Genomic DNA, 17,643 nt, shown 5'->3' on the forward strand with positions numbered 1-17,643 from the left:
TGTAACCAGCCTACATTTAATGTTGCCTCTACACTCCTGCTTTTTTCTTCTATCTTGCTGCCTCCTAACACACCTTCCCTCTATCCTCATCCTCCAGCTTCCACCAGACTGATCTAGTATGGAGATTTAACTTGCTTTAACCTTCATATCTGCTGAGTCTCCTTGTTAAACTGTGTTTAATCAGTTATTAAGAAGTAAAATAAAATGATAAATTTTCTGATAATATTTTTTACCACATTTTGTGCCGTTTGACTAGTTGTATCGACTGTGCTGGAGCCTGAGGAACTGTACAGAGGAGAGGGTCGATCTTGAGATGGATGATTGGACTGATAACCAAGATTCCAACAGTGTGGACTCAGACGGTAATGAGCTGACATACGCAGCAGAGTAAAATATAGCACAGTAAATATGCATCCATATATAACCCGTTCATGTGTTATGCCTGTTGTTGTTGCATTGTGTTCTGGCGTGAAAGTAAGAGGCTCAAGACAGCACTGGGTCTTTGGCTCTTTACTGCACATCTGTAACACAGAAATATGTGTCTGATCTGTGTGTGTCACGCACCTGCCAGTACACCTCTCCTCCGGCCAGGCTGAAAGGAGCTGTGCCTGCAGCTTTATTAATGCTACAATAATATAATAAATCAAATACAACGAATTGTTTTAAAACATTAACTTAAGCTCTCAAAAACAAAAAGGACAAAATAAATAATATGTTACTGAAAAATCATCAAAAGAACTTATAAGAACAATAAACAAAATAATTCAAAAACAAATAAACAGTCAGACAAATACAATTTAATAACCAGGACCCAATATTCTAGTGCTTATAGTTCAAACATTATACTTCAGTACAATCATATTAACAACCGCCATCCAACAGGCAATACAACACTGTACCATTAAAAACACTGAAAAAGAGTGCACACTGTTAAAAAAAAAACTGCAGCGAATACGCCCACAAGCCGCTAGCGATCAGACTAACTTATCCCGAATGAGTCTCTTAATGACAAACAAAAACGCGGCGGTTCGGCTGTATTCAAATTGCAGCTTGGGGTCTGAGCAAACTTTAATTAGCTGAGAGCAACGTGGCAGTGACTTACCTCCGGCCATGCTGAAAGGAGCTGAGACCGGGGCACAAATGCACGCGCCTACGTCACCGCACACACGCAGCGCACACACACGAACGCACACAGACTCAGATCACACAGGAAGGAGATTGAGATGCAAAATGAAATATTTAATTGAAAAAAGGGGTGTTTTGGGTGAAACTGACAAGTATTTGAATGTGTGAATGGGTGGATGACTGGATATGTAAAGCGCTTTGGGGTCCTTAGGGACTAGTAAAGCACTATATAAATACAGGCCATTTACCATTTACCATATTTAACACATGTTATGCATACATATAAACAAATACATGCAGACTTTCGTTTGTCTTGTTTCTTCTTTTGCAGATGATGAGCCTGGCTTCTTGAAGAAAGCGGTGATGTGCTTCTGCGGCCTGGAAACAAAAAAAGCCCCAAAGCTGACTAAAGAAGAGGAGGAAGAGCTGCAAAGGAAGCTGACAGACACCTCAGAGGTGCCTCTGTGGAGGAACGTAGTCAATGTCAACGCCGTCATCCTTCTGTGTGTGGCTGTGTTCTGTCATGCCTATTTTGGCTAAAAGTCAGCTGATTTCAACTGCTCACAGAGTCTAATTTATACAAATTTAACAGACTGCTCAGTAGGCCTCAGCCCTAAAACCCTGTTTAAACCTTATGTTTAGAGCACTGTGCTTTTCTTTATTGCTTCCTGGTATTTAAAAGTTTAAGTGAACCAGTAGACTGTAATATATTAATACATATTAGACTTAAAAAATGTTGAAGTGCATAAATATTTACACATTTGTATGCTATTTGTCATTCTAAAATGTCTGAAGATCATTTGGGAGAAGTATGAATTTTCTTCTTTATCTTAATGGTAAATTTGAAATATTTTGTGAATGAAGCTGCAGGTTAGCCTTCACTTGTAAATAACAATCCAGCACTGTGATCTGTGATCATCTTTGGGCTCTTGTTTGTGTATTCTGAACCATTATTACATTTAACTTTCATTGCAGTGGTCACCAGGACATAAAAACCTTGCAATGGCCTGTATTTTGTATAGCACCTTACTAGTCCCGAAGGACCCCAAAGCCCTTTATACATCAAGTCATCCACACATTCACACACTGGTGATGGCAAGCTACATTGTAGCCACAGCCACCCTGGGACGCACTGACAGAGGCGAGGCTGCCGGACACTGCCGCCACCGGGCCCTCTGACCACCACCAGTAGGCAACGGGTGAAGTGTCTTGACCAAGGAGAAAACGACTGAGACTGTCGGAGCCGGGGTTCGAACCAGCAACTTTCCGATTACAAGACGAACTCCCAACTTATGAGCCACGATCACCACGTACATAAAATCACTATTCACATCAGACAAAAACACTCCAAAAGTTTATCCTAGAATAACGTATCATAACGTTTCTTCTACCTCCATCTTTTCCGTTGTAGAACTCGCTCATAGAGTAACACTCTAATGCCATATCTTTTTCTTATATCTTCTGTGGCCTTCAGGCAATATAAAAAAGACAATATAAAAGCAATAAAACCTTAACTGACCAGATAGTAACTACAATAATAATTTTATTATGCTGATGCCATAAAAAAGGTCGCTGAGTGTGGTGAATCATACGATCATGGAATGCAGGGCGTTGCTTTTTGGGAACCACACCTACACCACACCTGTGTCTTCACAACCAAATAATTACTGCAAGCTTTGAGCATTATACGTGAGAACAGAGCCTTGAACACTATCATGTGGTTTGTTTATCAGGTGTCAAGCAAAGTAACTGGAAGCAAAGCATAAGGAAAGAAACTTTAACACAACCTGTTCTTCACCTGTCAGAGCTCAGTGACATCTGGCTCATAAAGCTGTTACTGTAGGGACACCTAGTGGCAGCTGATAGTACTTGCGTCTTTAGTCACCTCATAATATTGTTTGCTTGTGCTGCATCTATTTATTCCCGCTCTGTCCACTCTGATACTGTAATATTGTGAATTTCCCAACTGCTGGAACAACAAAGACTGTCTTATCCAAATGATATTAACATGCAAAGGTTCACAACATCAACTGTATCTGTCCATTGACTTTAACATACATACATAAAAATCATACATATCGCCCTCTGATGTGTTTCCTTTGTTGTTTTGGTGCTGTTTGGTTTGGCTGAATATCACAGGTAACATTTTTTATTCTGACATTGGTTCTCGTGTATTTTTCAGTCTGTTACAGACCTCCTCAAACAGCAGTGAGACTAATAAATAACCTAGAAAGGGGGAATAAAACATCTTTTATCAATATTATTTCCTGTGAGTATTAGTTGTCATAGACTTGCAGTAAGTGAGAAAAAAACAATTCCTTGTTTCCTTGACATGAGTGAGACAAGTTATCAGTGGCAGTGTTTGACGGCTATTCTTGTTTTACTTATCAACAAAGCTGTCACAGTCAGTTTATCAGTGACACAGCAAATGGTTATAGTTTAACAGAGCTGTCATGTACACACTTGCAGCAACCTAAACTGGATTATACTTTATTAAATTTGAGCTATAACCCACTGCGATACAAATACTACCTGTTAGGTTTTTGTATCTCAAGTATCTTCACTTGAGGTATTTCCTTGTAGGTTTATAAGTAACAATATTATTTGCTAAACAGTTACATATTTTAACACATTCATTTTTAAACCAACATTTGTGAAACCGTCAGATTTACATGCCAATCTGTACATGCATCCACTTTCAACTAGTATGTGTTTTAACGATTTAGATGATTAAATCATGATCAATGATTAAATCCACTCTTTATTACCCTCCTTTACATCTATGCCTCCTTCTTTGACACACTATCTCTCCAACACACACACACACACACACACACCAAAGGTTATAAAGGTAATCGCTTTGTGTAAATGCTTCAGACAAACACGGGCAGCTCGAGCAACACTGCCGTTGTCCATCACAGCCAAAATGTCACAAGATTATTCGTATCATGGATTTTCCTACATAAACAGAAATGCAGAAAACAACACAATCAACACGGTGGCCCTTAGAAATGCGGCAGATATCTCCGTTATTGTGGTCTACTTTCTTGTTGTCCTGGGGGTCGGAGTATTGGTAAGTTTTACAATCCTTCACCTGATCATTCTTTAAATCCCCTGTCTCTGCAGCTCCCTGACATTTTTATAGCTTTAAGTTGTTTTGAGTTATTAAATTTTCTGTTAATAGTAATAATGAATTACATTGCCAAAGAAAAAAATAGCATTTCTTTTTATGTTAATTTGAGAGGCAACTTACTAAATAACAAAGGTGTCATTCTTTACTAATAATCATTTTGCACAATTGACACAGTCATTTTTCTCAGCAACCTGGTACACAATAGCTTTCCACAGCAGATCGCAGACACATATTTCGCATTTCATAATGTTTATCTATCTTTTACTGTGATATCTTTAAGTTGTGTGAAATCACCCACAATTTTAAATATAAGAATTATACCATACGAACAAAATTACTGAGCCACGTAGCCATCACACCTACAGGAGCTGGCAGGCCATGGAAATACATCCTATGAAGCGCCCAATTTACTCTGATGTTAGTGCCACAGGAGGGTTATTCATCAGGACTCAAACTGTAACCCAAACTCTGTAACTTTACATCGTCGGCTATTTTGTTGCTGAGTTGTTGGTAAATGTAATATCTAGGAGGGAAGACACTTAAGGGACTAGTTGCAACAGTGGTATTCTATTAGACTGGAGTTCTATTATTTTTAAATGACTCATTCTTCCACTAATATTTTTAAAGCACAGTGGCTAGGTGCTTGATTTCATACACCTGTGGCAATGGAACTGAAACCTTAAGCGGTGTGGCCAGATACTTTTGTCCATATATTGTATGTGATGCTTATGAACAGATTATCAGAGTAGTGTGTTGCTATTTTGCACAGATTTAATCATTTTCAAAAATTGTTCTATTACAGGCTATGATCCGCACCAACCGATCCACTGTAGGTGGCTTCTTCCTTGCAGGGAGGAGTATGGTTTGGTGGCCGGTGAGTATCTTTCCTTGGAAGACTCCTTTACTTTATAATCCATGCGAAGTAATTAGTTCTTATTGCTTTGTTCAAATAGATGGAATGTAAGGGTATCATAATAGAAGAATTTTATGAATTGTCATATTTTTATTAGAGCAATCAAGTGTGTAAAACCATTTAGTACTTATTTAGTATGCTGAGTATATGACCTTTCAAAAAACCCCCTAATGGATTCTGATTGAATTTTAAAAGGAGCTACTGACAGATTTAACTGTGCTCTCCACAGATCGGAGCATCGCTGTTTGCCAGCAATATTGGCAGTGGCCACTTTGTAGGAATCGCTGGTACTGGCGCAGCTGCAGGAATAGCCATTGGTGGATTTGAATGGAATGTGAGTAACTGTTCTTGAGTCAGTTATACCACTTCTCATGTAGTTCTTGTCCCTGATACTCTATCAGTTATTGTCATGTCAACTGATAGATTGTTACGAGAGCTCCGGCCTGAAGAGGATGAAATGAAACAGGATATCTGATTATTTCTTCTATCTTCGTGTTTTTCAGGCTCTTGTTGTGGTTGTCATTCTGGGATGGCTCTTTGTGCCCATCTACATTAAAGCTGGGGTAAACAGAATACTACTGCTACACACTGGCCTGAAAGCTCCTTATATGTATTAATTCTCCTATCCAAATGTGCATTCATAACCACCGTGTTTATCTACAGTGTGAGTAATGAGTAAAATCTCATCTGCTGTCGATGTATTTAGATCGTCACCATGCCTGAGTACTTGAAGAAGAGGTTTGGAGGACAGCGCATTCGCATTTATCTCTCTGTTCTCTCCCTCTTCTTGTATGTCTTCACCAAAATCTCAGTGAGTCCCTCCAAGAGATGCAGAACACACTGTTCCATTTGTGAATGATCTTGAATAAAATCCTGCATTTTTTACCCTTCCCCATATAGGCAGACATGTTCTCGGGTGCAATTTTCATCCAGCAGGCACTTGGGTTGAACATCTACCTCGCTGTTATTGCACTTCTAGCGATTACGGCACTGTACACTGTCACAGGTTTGTACACGGAAGAAATACACTTCCTTTTATACGGAACTTATTGATTGACATTTTCCTCAGAAACTACCCAAGAAGTGTTATCTACAAAAATGATATTATGACCGGGGTAAAGTCTTCCCAAGCCCATATGTGGTGATGTAGACACACACCACATACACACAATCTCTTTCGTTCCTCATTGCTGGTTTATCTTTGCTGAGTTGCTGTGGTTAATTGCCCATGGACTATGATAAGCCTGAATTGGCCTTCTGTTGCTGTTTTATAACAACACATCCACAATTACAAGTCTTACAGAATGAGTAGTTACATAATGACATGATGAGTTGATTTTTGTTCTTTCAAACAAGTGTAGTCTGTTAGTTGTGATAAGATGTCAAGATTTTAGGTGAAAATGTTTACAGATTGATAACATTGACATAACATTGATAATCCTATTTTATCTCAGGTGGACTGGCAGCAGTGATCTACACGGACACTTTACAGACCATCATCATGGTTATTGGATCATTCATTCTCATGGGCTTTGGTAATATGACACTTATCATATATCACATATCTGTTTGAAAGGTTTAAAAAGTCTAATTTCCATATGATTTTCCTCAGCTTTCCATGAGGTGGGAGGCTATGTAAACTTTGAGAAACTCTACATGCAAGCTATCCCCTCAATCACGGGTAACATCAGTGCAAACTGCTATGAGCCCCGGGCAGACTCCTTCCATATCTTCAGAAATGCAGTTACAGGAGACCTCCCATGGCCTGGTCTCGTGTTTGGACTCACCATTCAAGCTACCTGGTACTGGTGTACTGATCAGGTGAGCAAAGAAATGAGCACTGGGCAGCTCAACTGCAGTTTTCAGCAACCAGTCTGTAGTGAAAAACTGAGACACGTTCAACTGATTGCCTCGGTGTGTTCACTAGACTCAATTTCTATACGGAGAGATAATTTGGAAGAAATTTATGTTCAAGGTGTTGAAAATGCAGATGGAGTCTTGGATCGAGCTGGGCACGTCAATAGCTTTTAGCAATCATTCACAACAAATGGGTGGTCATAAACACTGACTCAGCCAACTGATTTACTCACATGCACGTTCATGCCCGTTCATACAGATTAAAAAAAAAACAATATTCAAAAAACAGTCTGCAGTGAGAGGATAACCATGCTTTTAGTTTAGACGCTGGATCTCAGCGAGAGCCTGACACCAATTCATGTGACATAGAGCACACGCGAACAAAACACTATGGTATATCTATTTCCGTTACAGAAGAAGATGATTTGCTTCTTTGGTTTACTCAGCAAACATTTTGAGTTCAACCACAAAGACTGAAAGTGGTTTGAAATCCATGACAACCACTTACCCACCCAGTCTATCATTCAGCCAAGTCCCCCTTATGCTCAGAATCAATTGGCCAGGCTGTTGATTTAAGCTTGACAAAAACAACTATGATAGGTCTGCATGGTAGTAATATGCCATGTAAACAGGGTATATCAATTAGCAAAAGGATAATACATCTGCTAAACCAAAGAGACTGCAATTGTATCTAGTTTGCTCACAATCCTAACACGAACAACATATGTTGTGTTTTTAATTTTCATAGCTCTGACAATTCGTGTTTCAAGGTTAAGTAAAAGCCATGATCGTTCCAAATGTAGTTGTTTGTTTGTTTTTTTCACATCATCTCATAAGTGCAAATGTAAAAATGTAGTGTCAGCCACTTGTATAGGCTTTGCGGTCAATTAATGCAGGGCTATGAACAGGTCTACACACAGAAGAGACTGGCAACGTGGCAACCAGAGACTGTAACAAGTCAATGAAATTCAGTATTCTCAAGCAACAATGAGTAAACTAACCATTGGCAATGCAAGCAGGTCAGCTGAAGGCTTATCAGGGGGCTTTTAGGACAAGCTGATAATAATGCCACCTAGAAGTAATAAGCATCACTAACATCACTCTGAGACCGTATCTTTCTGATTTTGGAGATGTTGCACAAATGCAAGAACCACTACACTGCAATACCTGCAGCGGACCCAAGTTAACTGTCTGTTGGGATCTCTGGATCTGTTTCCTGGTGTTTTGGACTTTTTGAATCAATACTGTATTGTGTTTTGAGAAAAAGGTTCTTAATTTATGTCTGGATTTAGTGATTATACTACTGTTGTTTTATACACAAGAGTGTTAGCCAGACAACAGGACCCTGGAATATATGCAAGCAAACTGCTTCCAAACAGGAAGCAACATGCATCAATAGAGAGCCAATGACTTCAAGAGAAAAAGAACAATACACTGGTGACCCAAAGTGGTTGGATCTTAAATTAAACTTTTAGCATCTTTAAGGTCAGCGCTCCAACAGCTTCAGCATTTATAAGGCTGATGAATTAAATTTCAAAAAGTAAAGAACATCACAGTGCACTCTGTGACATCCCTGCTGGCAATACAAATTAAACAAGTAAATAGCAATACATAACAAATGCTAGAGAAATAGATTCATGTTTCGTGTCTCTGAAAGGTGTATCCTGTGTGGATACAGATATATTAAACAAGCCCATAAAAGCCCATGTTTTCATGATAGTTGATGATTTCGAATTTATAAGCTTTTATTTAACACCATGCGCACAAAGCCTGCTCCAATGTGACTGGACAAGTCTAGAAAGCAGATAGAAGCTTCTAGTACCCAAAGTATTTTCCATGACCACATATTCTACATATTATTTTCTAAAAACGAGTCTTGTTGAAGCTTTTGCTCTTGAACGTTCATAGATGTTCCTCTACATGTATAAACTATACTTTATAATTTGGAAACATATCATATGATTTGTGAAATCTTAGTTTGAATGTAAAAGACATTACTATTCTACAAGTATAATATTTTGCATCGAATCTCAATGAACTAGAAATAACAACTACCACCAAGTTTAAAAGTACAGTAAATGTGGGTAAAATTGTGATACCTGAGTAAATGTATTTAGTTGCTTATGACCACTGAATTGTACTCCCATTGTTTCCTAATTGTAGGTGATTGTGCAGCGCTGCCTCTCTGCCAAGAGTCTCTCTCACGTTAAAGCAGGTTGTATCCTATGTGGTTACCTGAAGCTGCTGCCCATGTTCCTCATGGTTTTCCCCGGGATGATTAGCAGGATCCTGTACACAGGTGAGTGTGGTTACATGTGTGTGACATGCAACTTATGTAGCAAGCTTATTGGTTAACATTATATTTGTAGTTCATGCACAAAATTATTCAGTGCTGACCTCACGCACTGTGGATTTTCTTGCCTTTAATCTAGATGTGGTAGCATGTGTGGATCCAACCGAATGTGAAAAATACTGTGGGACCAAGGTGGGCTGCAGCAATATCGCTTATCCGAAACTGGTCGTCGAACTCATGCCTGATGGTTGGTGACCTTTGTCTTATGAGCTGTTAATAATAACTACAGGCTTCTTTGCTTATCTTTCCTTTTCTTGATCTGTTACTCTATTTCAGGCTTGCGAGGTCTTATGCTGTCTGTGATGCTGGCCTCTTTGATGAGCTCCCTTACCTCTATCTTCAACAGTGCCAGTACTCTCTTCACCATGGACATCTACACTAAAATCCGTCGCTCTGCTAGTGAGAAGGAACTCATGATTGCTGGCAGGTAAAACACATTTTCGTCACTGTGTCTGATACAATCATCGTCTATATTGTTGAATACTGACTGGATTTGTTTCAAATGTCTAGAGTTTTTATCTTGGTCCTGATTGGTGTGAGCATAGCGTGGATTCCAGTGGTGCAGGCAGCCCAAAGTGGTCAGCTCTTCGACTACATCCAGTCCATCACCAGCTTCCTAACTCCACCTGTCGCAGCTGTCTTCTTGCTTGCCATCTTCTGCAAACGTGTCAATGAGACTGTGAGTTGCCTCCTTTGATTCAATGTTCTTTTTTTTTCTTTTCTAAATCAGATTTTCAGTGTGGTTTTGTGCACTGACATTATTTTTCCCATACCTCTGAGATTTATTGAAAAATGACATTTGTTTCCATTCTTGCTGTGGGTTAAATGAGATGATTGGTACAAGTCTCATGTCTGTACAGGAAATAAGCTGGAGCCAAGAGCTGGTTAGCTTATGTTAGCTTAGTATATGGACTGGAAATAAAGGAAAGCCTTTAGAGTGCTTTTTGTCAGAGCCGCTCTACACACAAGCCAGTTATCCCTGTGTATCATTTCGGAAATTTCCTGCTTAAAAACCTGAAAGTCAGAAAGCTTGTGAGGCCAAACTTTGATGCTCATTCACAACTAAATTACTGAGTTCTGAGGTCATCCAATTGTCACTTCTGGTGTGTGGAGACCTTAAGAATACCAGCATTTTGGGGAGAATCAGTTTTAGGTCAGTAATTTTCTGCCTGGTCCTACTTTAGTCCAAAAGTGTTGCAAATGCTAGTGGGAGCATGTCATGGTGATAGCTTCCTAATTTTTGTGCAGCAAAGAGTGGTGTTGACGTGATCAAATGTACAGCAAGAAGGATCCATCAAAAATTATTCCCTTAAATACAATATTGTGGTAATATCACTCACTTTACTTGATTTAGACTGACCTTTGTCCTGTTTCTTTCTTTCTCCAGGGGGCCTTTTTTGGACTGGTAATTGGACTGGTTATTGGCTTGATTAGGATGATTGCTGAGTTTGTTTATGGGACAGGTAGCTGTGCTTCCCCCAGTAACTGTCCCACTATCATATGTGGCGTTCACTACCTTTACTTTGGGATCCTCCTGTTTGTCATCTCCTGCGTCATCATTCTGACAGTGTCTCTCGTGACCAAACCCATCGATGACAAACATGTAAGTGATAAATTATTATTATTATTATGTAAATTAGGGGAGAGCATTTACTCCAACATAACTGTCAAGTTTTTGATGATTGTCGCCAAAGCTCACCTGCCCACAGCACTTTAGGCAGCCATAGATCAGCCAATAAGCAGTCACTTGGTTTGCAGTGACACATTTTGGTTTGCTTCGAGTTCACTATTATTATAGTGAGAATAAATCTGTGAGAATAAAAATTAAACCCTCATATTCTTACACATACACACCTCATCGCTACTAAAAACACCAGTAAAAACAGTAACTATTCTTAATGTGCTGTAACAAACACCAAGAAGCTTGTATAAGAGCAAGAAGGCTAATTGTCTAATTCTAGGCACTCACATGTCACAAGAAATGTTTTACAGAACATTTGTGTTCTGTAAATCTTTCGTGTCAGTGCGTTTACTCACTCAAAACGATTACAGAACTTTGCATTAACCCCTTAAAGGGAGCAGCTGAAAGAAGAAGACACAATATTAAATTGAGAACCCCAATGATCAGATGAGTGAGGACTTGGCAATGATGTGGAGGAAGAACTCCCAGCAGAACCAAGATCAGGAAGTGGCAGTCAGCAGCTCAGGGATAAGAGGACAGAAAGGCATAAAAGAAGAATGTACAACCAGGATAAAATACAAACTACAAGAAAGAGCAGACAAAGGTTAATGCCATACAACAGCAACATAACAACAACTGAGGAGTAAAAAGAGGAGTGCAGCTAATAACCACAGGCAGCTAGCTATTTAAACGGCAGCATCTACACATGAAAAACTGCTTAAGTCTTTACTGGTGGCCTTCACATCTCCTCAAGCTGCCACGCCTAACTGCAGAGGACAAAAGTATTGTTGTTGACATCACTTAGGCATTACGCAAAAATTGTATGTTTGGCTGATGGTAAAAAGATATGTGCAAATTCCCATTTTGTATCTTATTATATTAATATTTAGTGACTATATTATTACTTCAATGCAAACAAACTAAACATGTGATCTATGCAGCATCTTTGATGTTTCTACAGCGCAAAAACTTACTGCAGTCTGAATAGTAATTTCGTAATAACAAAGTGAGTCATCACCAGTCTCTACAACCACATAGCCATCTAGTCAAGTCTTTGCATGAACCAACATTTAGTAAGCTATTAAGAAGCACCCCAAAATAAAATGACAAATAATCTATTTCTCACCACATGCTTTGTCATTTGACTAGCTGTACCGACTGTGCTGGAGCCTGAGAAACCGCACGGAGGAGAGGGTTGACCTTGAGATGGATGATTGGGCTGATAACCAAGATTCCAGCAGTGAGGACTCAGACGGTAAGGAGCTCACGTACCCAGCATACATACAGAGTAAATATGCATTCATGCACAGATACATGCAAACGTTCATTTTTCTTGTTTCTTCTTTTGCAGATGATGAGCCTGGCTTCTGTAAGAAGGCGGTGATGTGCTTCTGTGGCCTGGAAACCAAGAAAGCCCCCAAGCTGACTAAAGAAGAAGAGGAAGAGCTGCAAAGGAAGCTGACAGACACCTCAGAGGTGCCTCTGTGGAGGAACGTGGTCAATGCCAACGCCATCATCCTTCTGTGTGTGTGCGTGTTCTGTCATGGCTATTTTGGCTAAGAGTCAGCTGATTTCAAGTGCTCTCTGACTCTCTAATTTATACAAATATAACACACCACTCAGTAGCCCTCAACACTCTAAAACACAATCATGCACTTGCAACTATATTACAATGTTTAGCCTTTGATGTAAAATATATTTTTGTAAAGCACTGTGCTTTTCATGAACTTGTCCTAGTAGATCGCACTGTAATATATGAACACATATTGCACTTACTGTAAAACATGTTAAAGTTGTGTATATTCATATTTGCATGCTACCCATTGTCCCTATGAGTTTTCTTCGTCGTCTTAACAGAAACATTCAAACAGCTCACGACAGGAGCTGCAGGTGTGCATCCACCTGTAGAGACCACTCTCACGCAGTAAGCGTTATGTAAATGTGTGGTTTTATTTGCAACACATATTAACCACAACACGATAAAATGAGCTGCAGCACACGCTTGTAATCTATTTAATTAATGATTAATCTGTTCAAAGCCAATCCCCAACTAAAGGAATTGTAAAAACGTCATGAGTGTCTTTTGTACTTTCGAGTTTACACATGAGTGGGGAGAAGGGGAATAGAGCATGTCTGTTTTAAAATTCAGGATTCTGTCTTTTGTCAGTGAAGAAGGGAGACAAAATAATATGCAATACACCAGCAAGTGATCTGTTATATAAAACCAACAAAGCACAGCATGGGAGACACTTTAAAATTCCTCGAATTACAGTGTGTGCTACCTCATTCCACTTAAGCTCTGTTTCCTGATTATGTGTGCTCAAAGTCCATTAGTGCTGTCACTTCTTAAATCCACACACCTTACTCTGTGTTGTTTTAAGTGTTAATGAATAAAAGCATCTCAGGGATGAAGTGCTGAGAATCACTCAATAGTCATGGCTGACTAACTCTACTGCCCTCTAATGGTTTATTCTTGTTTCTGTTAAACTAAATGTAAAATATTTGTTTTCTGATTGATTGTCATTTGGCTAAATTTTTCTTCTCTAACTGAGGATGAATTTCATTCGTATTGCTCGGTAAACAAATGTTAAATTTCAAACAAACATGTAGTACTATTTTTGAATTTACTAGGAGGCCTGTGAGTCATTCCCATTAACTCTATCTTATCAGTAACTCTGTGGTTAATGTGCACTGATTGCAGATCACCAGCATATGAACAGTTGAATCATTTATGATTGCTTGGACCTTCAGGCTCTGTTCCCTTAACTTTTATATCTTTTACCTCCAGCTTACTCTTCACCAGGTGTATATTACTTTATAGCTCCCCGCAACTAATCTCTGGCAGATCCAAACGGTAACTAAGCCTAAAAAAACCTAAAACAAACCAACAACCTGAGACAAAATATATACTTATCTCACTCCCCCTGGGCAGAAGAGGTTTTTTCCCTTCTTTTTTTTTTCATTTTATTGCTAGTGTGCAAACACTGTCTGTAGATCAGCCTGTCTGTGACGAGGAACTGGAAGTGTTTGACATTATTTCGAAGCTGCAAACAAAAGATTGAGTGTATTGTGATATGCAGCATTGTATGACACTGTGCCTCTGTTTAAGGAAAAGAAGAAATGAAAATGAAATAAATTATCTTCAGTGTGTTCAGCCTAATGTCCATTTAAAATAAGGGGGAAAGGGCTTGTGATAACAAATGCTTAATAGCACTGTGAGCCCTTGAGGACTGAATGTGCAGCACAAAACTTACACAAGTTGTGTGATTAAGAATGCAGTGAGTTTGATGAGACGTGAGCCTAAAGGTCCCTCACCATGCCACCTTTATGCAATAAAAGGCACTGGTTATGACTCTCTATAAATCAGTTCCTAACTGATACTGAGGACGACAAAATGTCTCCCAATAAGCTTCACAAAGCTACTAAATGATTACGTCTGGTTATGGAATCTTTACAGATTTATAACAGGAAGCTATATCTGTGACCAACACTCAAATGATACTGAGTGAAAACGGCACATATTTGTTGTTCTGTAAAGATCCCAATCAGCGTTTGACACAGGAGGAAGAACGCAGGAGAAGACAAAGGTGGCTTAGACACAGGCGCCATCTAGTGGCAGAAGATTGGGGTTGGGGTTTAACATGACATGTGATATTACACGTCCAAGTTTAATTGTGTAATTGGTGTGGCACTGGCTGTATTCACACCCAGCACTCATTTGACTGTAAACTGACACCAGTGGAAGTGCTTTCTGAGTTTGATGTGTGTGCTGGATGATATCCTACTTTCTAAACAAAACTACAAAATCATCAGGAGAAACAATTTTCATCTTTCATGCTTATATAAAATTATTTCAGTTCTGTGTTCCCAAACAAATCAGAGCTGTTGTACCAGGAACGACATCATTTCATGCCCACCTCTTCTTATGCATTTGAAAAACAAGTATTATTAAATTTAACTGTGAATTTCAATGGTCAAAACCTGCATGTACAGAACCAACAATCAAGTCATTTTAAAAATGCTTCAAAGGTTTTTCTTTCTCCTTTCTTCAAAAGGAGTTATTACTTCTTGTCACAAACAAATTAGTTTCATCTGACACAACGAAATTAAAGAGGGAGGAGAATTTTAACATCAATACAAATACACATGATGGACAGATGATGGACCTATGCATTATATGTTCCTAAAGTTGTGTTTTTTTCATAGTGTGAAACATATAAAAGTTATACTGACTTTGTGTTATTAAAGGGTTACTTAAAAATACCAGGCAGTTTATTCCTGGCTACACTGGATGGTGTGCACTGCTGTTTATAGCTGCTATATTGAACAGATATAGATGAGCTGTGGTGTTCATGGTCTGTGTGAGGCTACGTTAAGTTTAGCAGACATAATTTTACTAAGGTGATGATACTGATTAAATTCATCCACTGAATATCAACTTCATACAAGCTTTATATAGGCACGACTCAGTACAGAAACTGTACTTGCACCCACAATGCAAAGTATTGTGACTTATTTCTAAATAATTCTGTTCCCCATGTTGCCCCCTACCTGCCAAATCCCACTTTAACTTTAATAATTGATTTTACTCATTTTTCTCTGTGGGTGCTAAGGCTAAGTCACTCTTTTACAATGCAGGTAACAGCAAATACAGCTAGATTTCTTTTACGCCCTTTGCTTTTCTCTGCTTTCTCTGGGATGAAATAAAGTTTATATTCCTTCCAATTAATATTGTTTTAAACCTGATATTAGTATGATACTCTTAAAAAAACGCTTTGTTTTTTATGGGCCACCTCTGATTATACATAACACCAGCAGGTACTTGGCAGCCACCTGGCAACAGCAAAAATTACCTGTTTTCTCCTTTTTGCACCTCCGACACCTTATGAAAGCATCCTGTCACTTTAATTTCAAGACAGCAACACTTCATCTATAACCAGAAAAGCCGAATTACAGGCCCTGTGTTACTTAACCTCATCATGTTGCATAGCAACCACCTAGCCATGGTCTCAAATGACCTACTTTTTTGTATTTGTGCACCTATGCCTTTATAACAATCATCATTTCAGCTCATAAACAAACCAAACATTACTGTAGCATGGGCATGCACCAGTAAATAAAAATAACCGAGGTGCTAATTAATTGATAAGATATAATTACTTAGTAGCTATTAAAATAAATTACCTCTCATTGGTGCTGGGAACAGCGTGTATTGCGCAATATTTTTTGACACGTGTGTAATGGGAAATCAGACATTTCATCAAGCAGCCAGCTTACCTTCAGCTTCAGATATTAATCAGCAGATAGTTTAACTTTAGCCTTGAGCGCTCTCCAGACATCCTGTCTAGCCCTCAGCAGAAAGCCACAGATTTCACATGCACTCCCTCCAGCTCCGTATAAAGCCAGGTGATTCATGGCCTCTAAGGTAAGGTAAGGTACGGGGAGTGGGCCTCCTTTTTTTCCCTACAGCATGCTGCCTTCAGGGAGACAATGCTACATGAAAAATTCTGCTGAAAATATCTTCGAGTTAGTCACTGAACTGTTTCGATTCACATTTGGGTCAGATTTATGCAGCAGCATTGATTTACTGTAGTCAGCAGTTGAAGAGTTATTTTATTCTGCAGTTGTACTGCAGTTTTTAGACTTTTAAAATCCAGCTATTAAATGTGACTGTCTTTGTGAATGGTGTAGTCCTGTATCTATAGCAGGCGCCATGAACGTTGGACATTCTGCATGATTTCAAACATGAATCGTTACCTGAGGCAAATGCTAAAAAATATGCTAAGATGGAGCTAATTGGTATGCAGAGTTGTCAAATATATTATGCATTTGATTCCCACATTATGTAAGCAAACCCCTATTGCTTTAATAGAAAATTCACATGCTGTCTTTTCCTACTTTGATCTGAGGATTATCTATTGGTCAGCATGAAAGCTTGAGCAGATAGAAACTTATTATGCAACATCCCTGCTTATGTGGGTCCAGGGCTTAGGATAGTGCATTTAAGTTTTTGAGTGAATTTACAGAAAAGTCTGCAGTCTCAGATTTAGCTTTGAAAAATCTAATTAAAAGTCTTAAAGAAGAATTAATACAAATAACATCACCCTGCTCCAGTTTGTGTTTATAGAGCCTGTAAACTGACGTGCAGTGACTGATTTGTTTTTCCAGAGTTTCTAGTCAGGTATGCAGTACATCAGTGGGTCAGTTTGTCTTTTGTTTTCTCATCTCGTGTATCAGCTGTACTCTGTAGATTACAGATCTGTTTATACCAGCTTCCTGTGCCCAGCTGGTGCACTGAACCATTCATTTCAGTCTGTGCATGTAAAGTATGATTCATAGCTTCTGGTGCTTTCATATCTGAAAAGGCCGCGTGTGCGCCTGTGTGTAAATATGTGTTTGTGTGCTTAGATGGGGGTATGAGAGTGGGGGTGGGAGTGTGGTTCTGCTCCTCATTGGCTGATTTTTTTTTCTCTCTGACAACCAGAAAACGTGATGCTGGCTGCAGAGGCACTGCAGTGTGTGCTGCAGCGAGAGAGTGAACAAGAGGAAAAGAGAGGCCTGTGTGTGTGTGTGTGTGTGTG

At 39.1% G+C, this 17,643-nt stretch overlaps 2 protein-coding genes across 4 annotated transcripts in view; both read left to right on the forward strand.

Annotated features, from left to right (window-relative positions):
• LOC102213479 (sodium/glucose cotransporter 1-like) overlaps positions 1 to 1,665 on the forward strand; it is a 17,222-nt gene extending 15,557 nt beyond the window's left edge. Inside the window, exons 13-15 of one of the 3 annotated variants that reach the window (XM_005735308.2) lie at positions 257 to 362; positions 533 to 538; positions 1,457 to 1,665. In XM_005735308.2, coding sequence (XP_005735365.1) covers positions 257 to 362; positions 533 to 538; positions 1,457 to 1,665 — 321 coding nt within the window. Of the gene's footprint in view, positions 1 to 256; positions 363 to 532; positions 539 to 1,425 lie in introns of all 3 variants that reach the window. The other 2 variants (XM_005735307.2, XM_005735306.2) reach the window with 2 other exon arrangements.
• Positions 1,666 to 4,081: 2,416 nt separating this feature from the next.
• On the forward strand, positions 4,082 to 12,622 carry LOC102214147 (sodium/glucose cotransporter 1-like). The gene is made up of 15 exons (XM_005735309.1): positions 4,082 to 4,198; positions 5,061 to 5,132; positions 5,401 to 5,505; positions 5,675 to 5,734; positions 5,878 to 5,982; positions 6,072 to 6,177; positions 6,626 to 6,706; positions 6,784 to 6,992; positions 9,192 to 9,327; positions 9,461 to 9,568; positions 9,658 to 9,808; positions 9,892 to 10,060; positions 10,769 to 10,984; positions 12,212 to 12,317; positions 12,414 to 12,622. The coding sequence occupies exons 2-15, from the start codon at positions 5,064 to 5,066 to the stop codon at positions 12,620 to 12,622; spliced, it is 1,830 nt and encodes a 609-aa protein (XP_005735366.1). The 5' UTR covers positions 4,082 to 4,198; positions 5,061 to 5,063.
• Positions 12,623 to 17,643: the final 5,021 nt, after the last annotated feature.

Source organism: Pundamilia nyererei, unplaced genomic scaffold (genome assembly GCF_000239375.1).
Source record: "Pundamilia nyererei isolate P.nyererei 1_Seehausen unplaced genomic scaffold, PunNye1.0 scaffold00063, whole genome shotgun sequence".
Taxonomy (NCBI): domain Eukaryota; kingdom Metazoa; phylum Chordata; class Actinopteri; order Cichliformes; family Cichlidae; genus Pundamilia; species Pundamilia nyererei.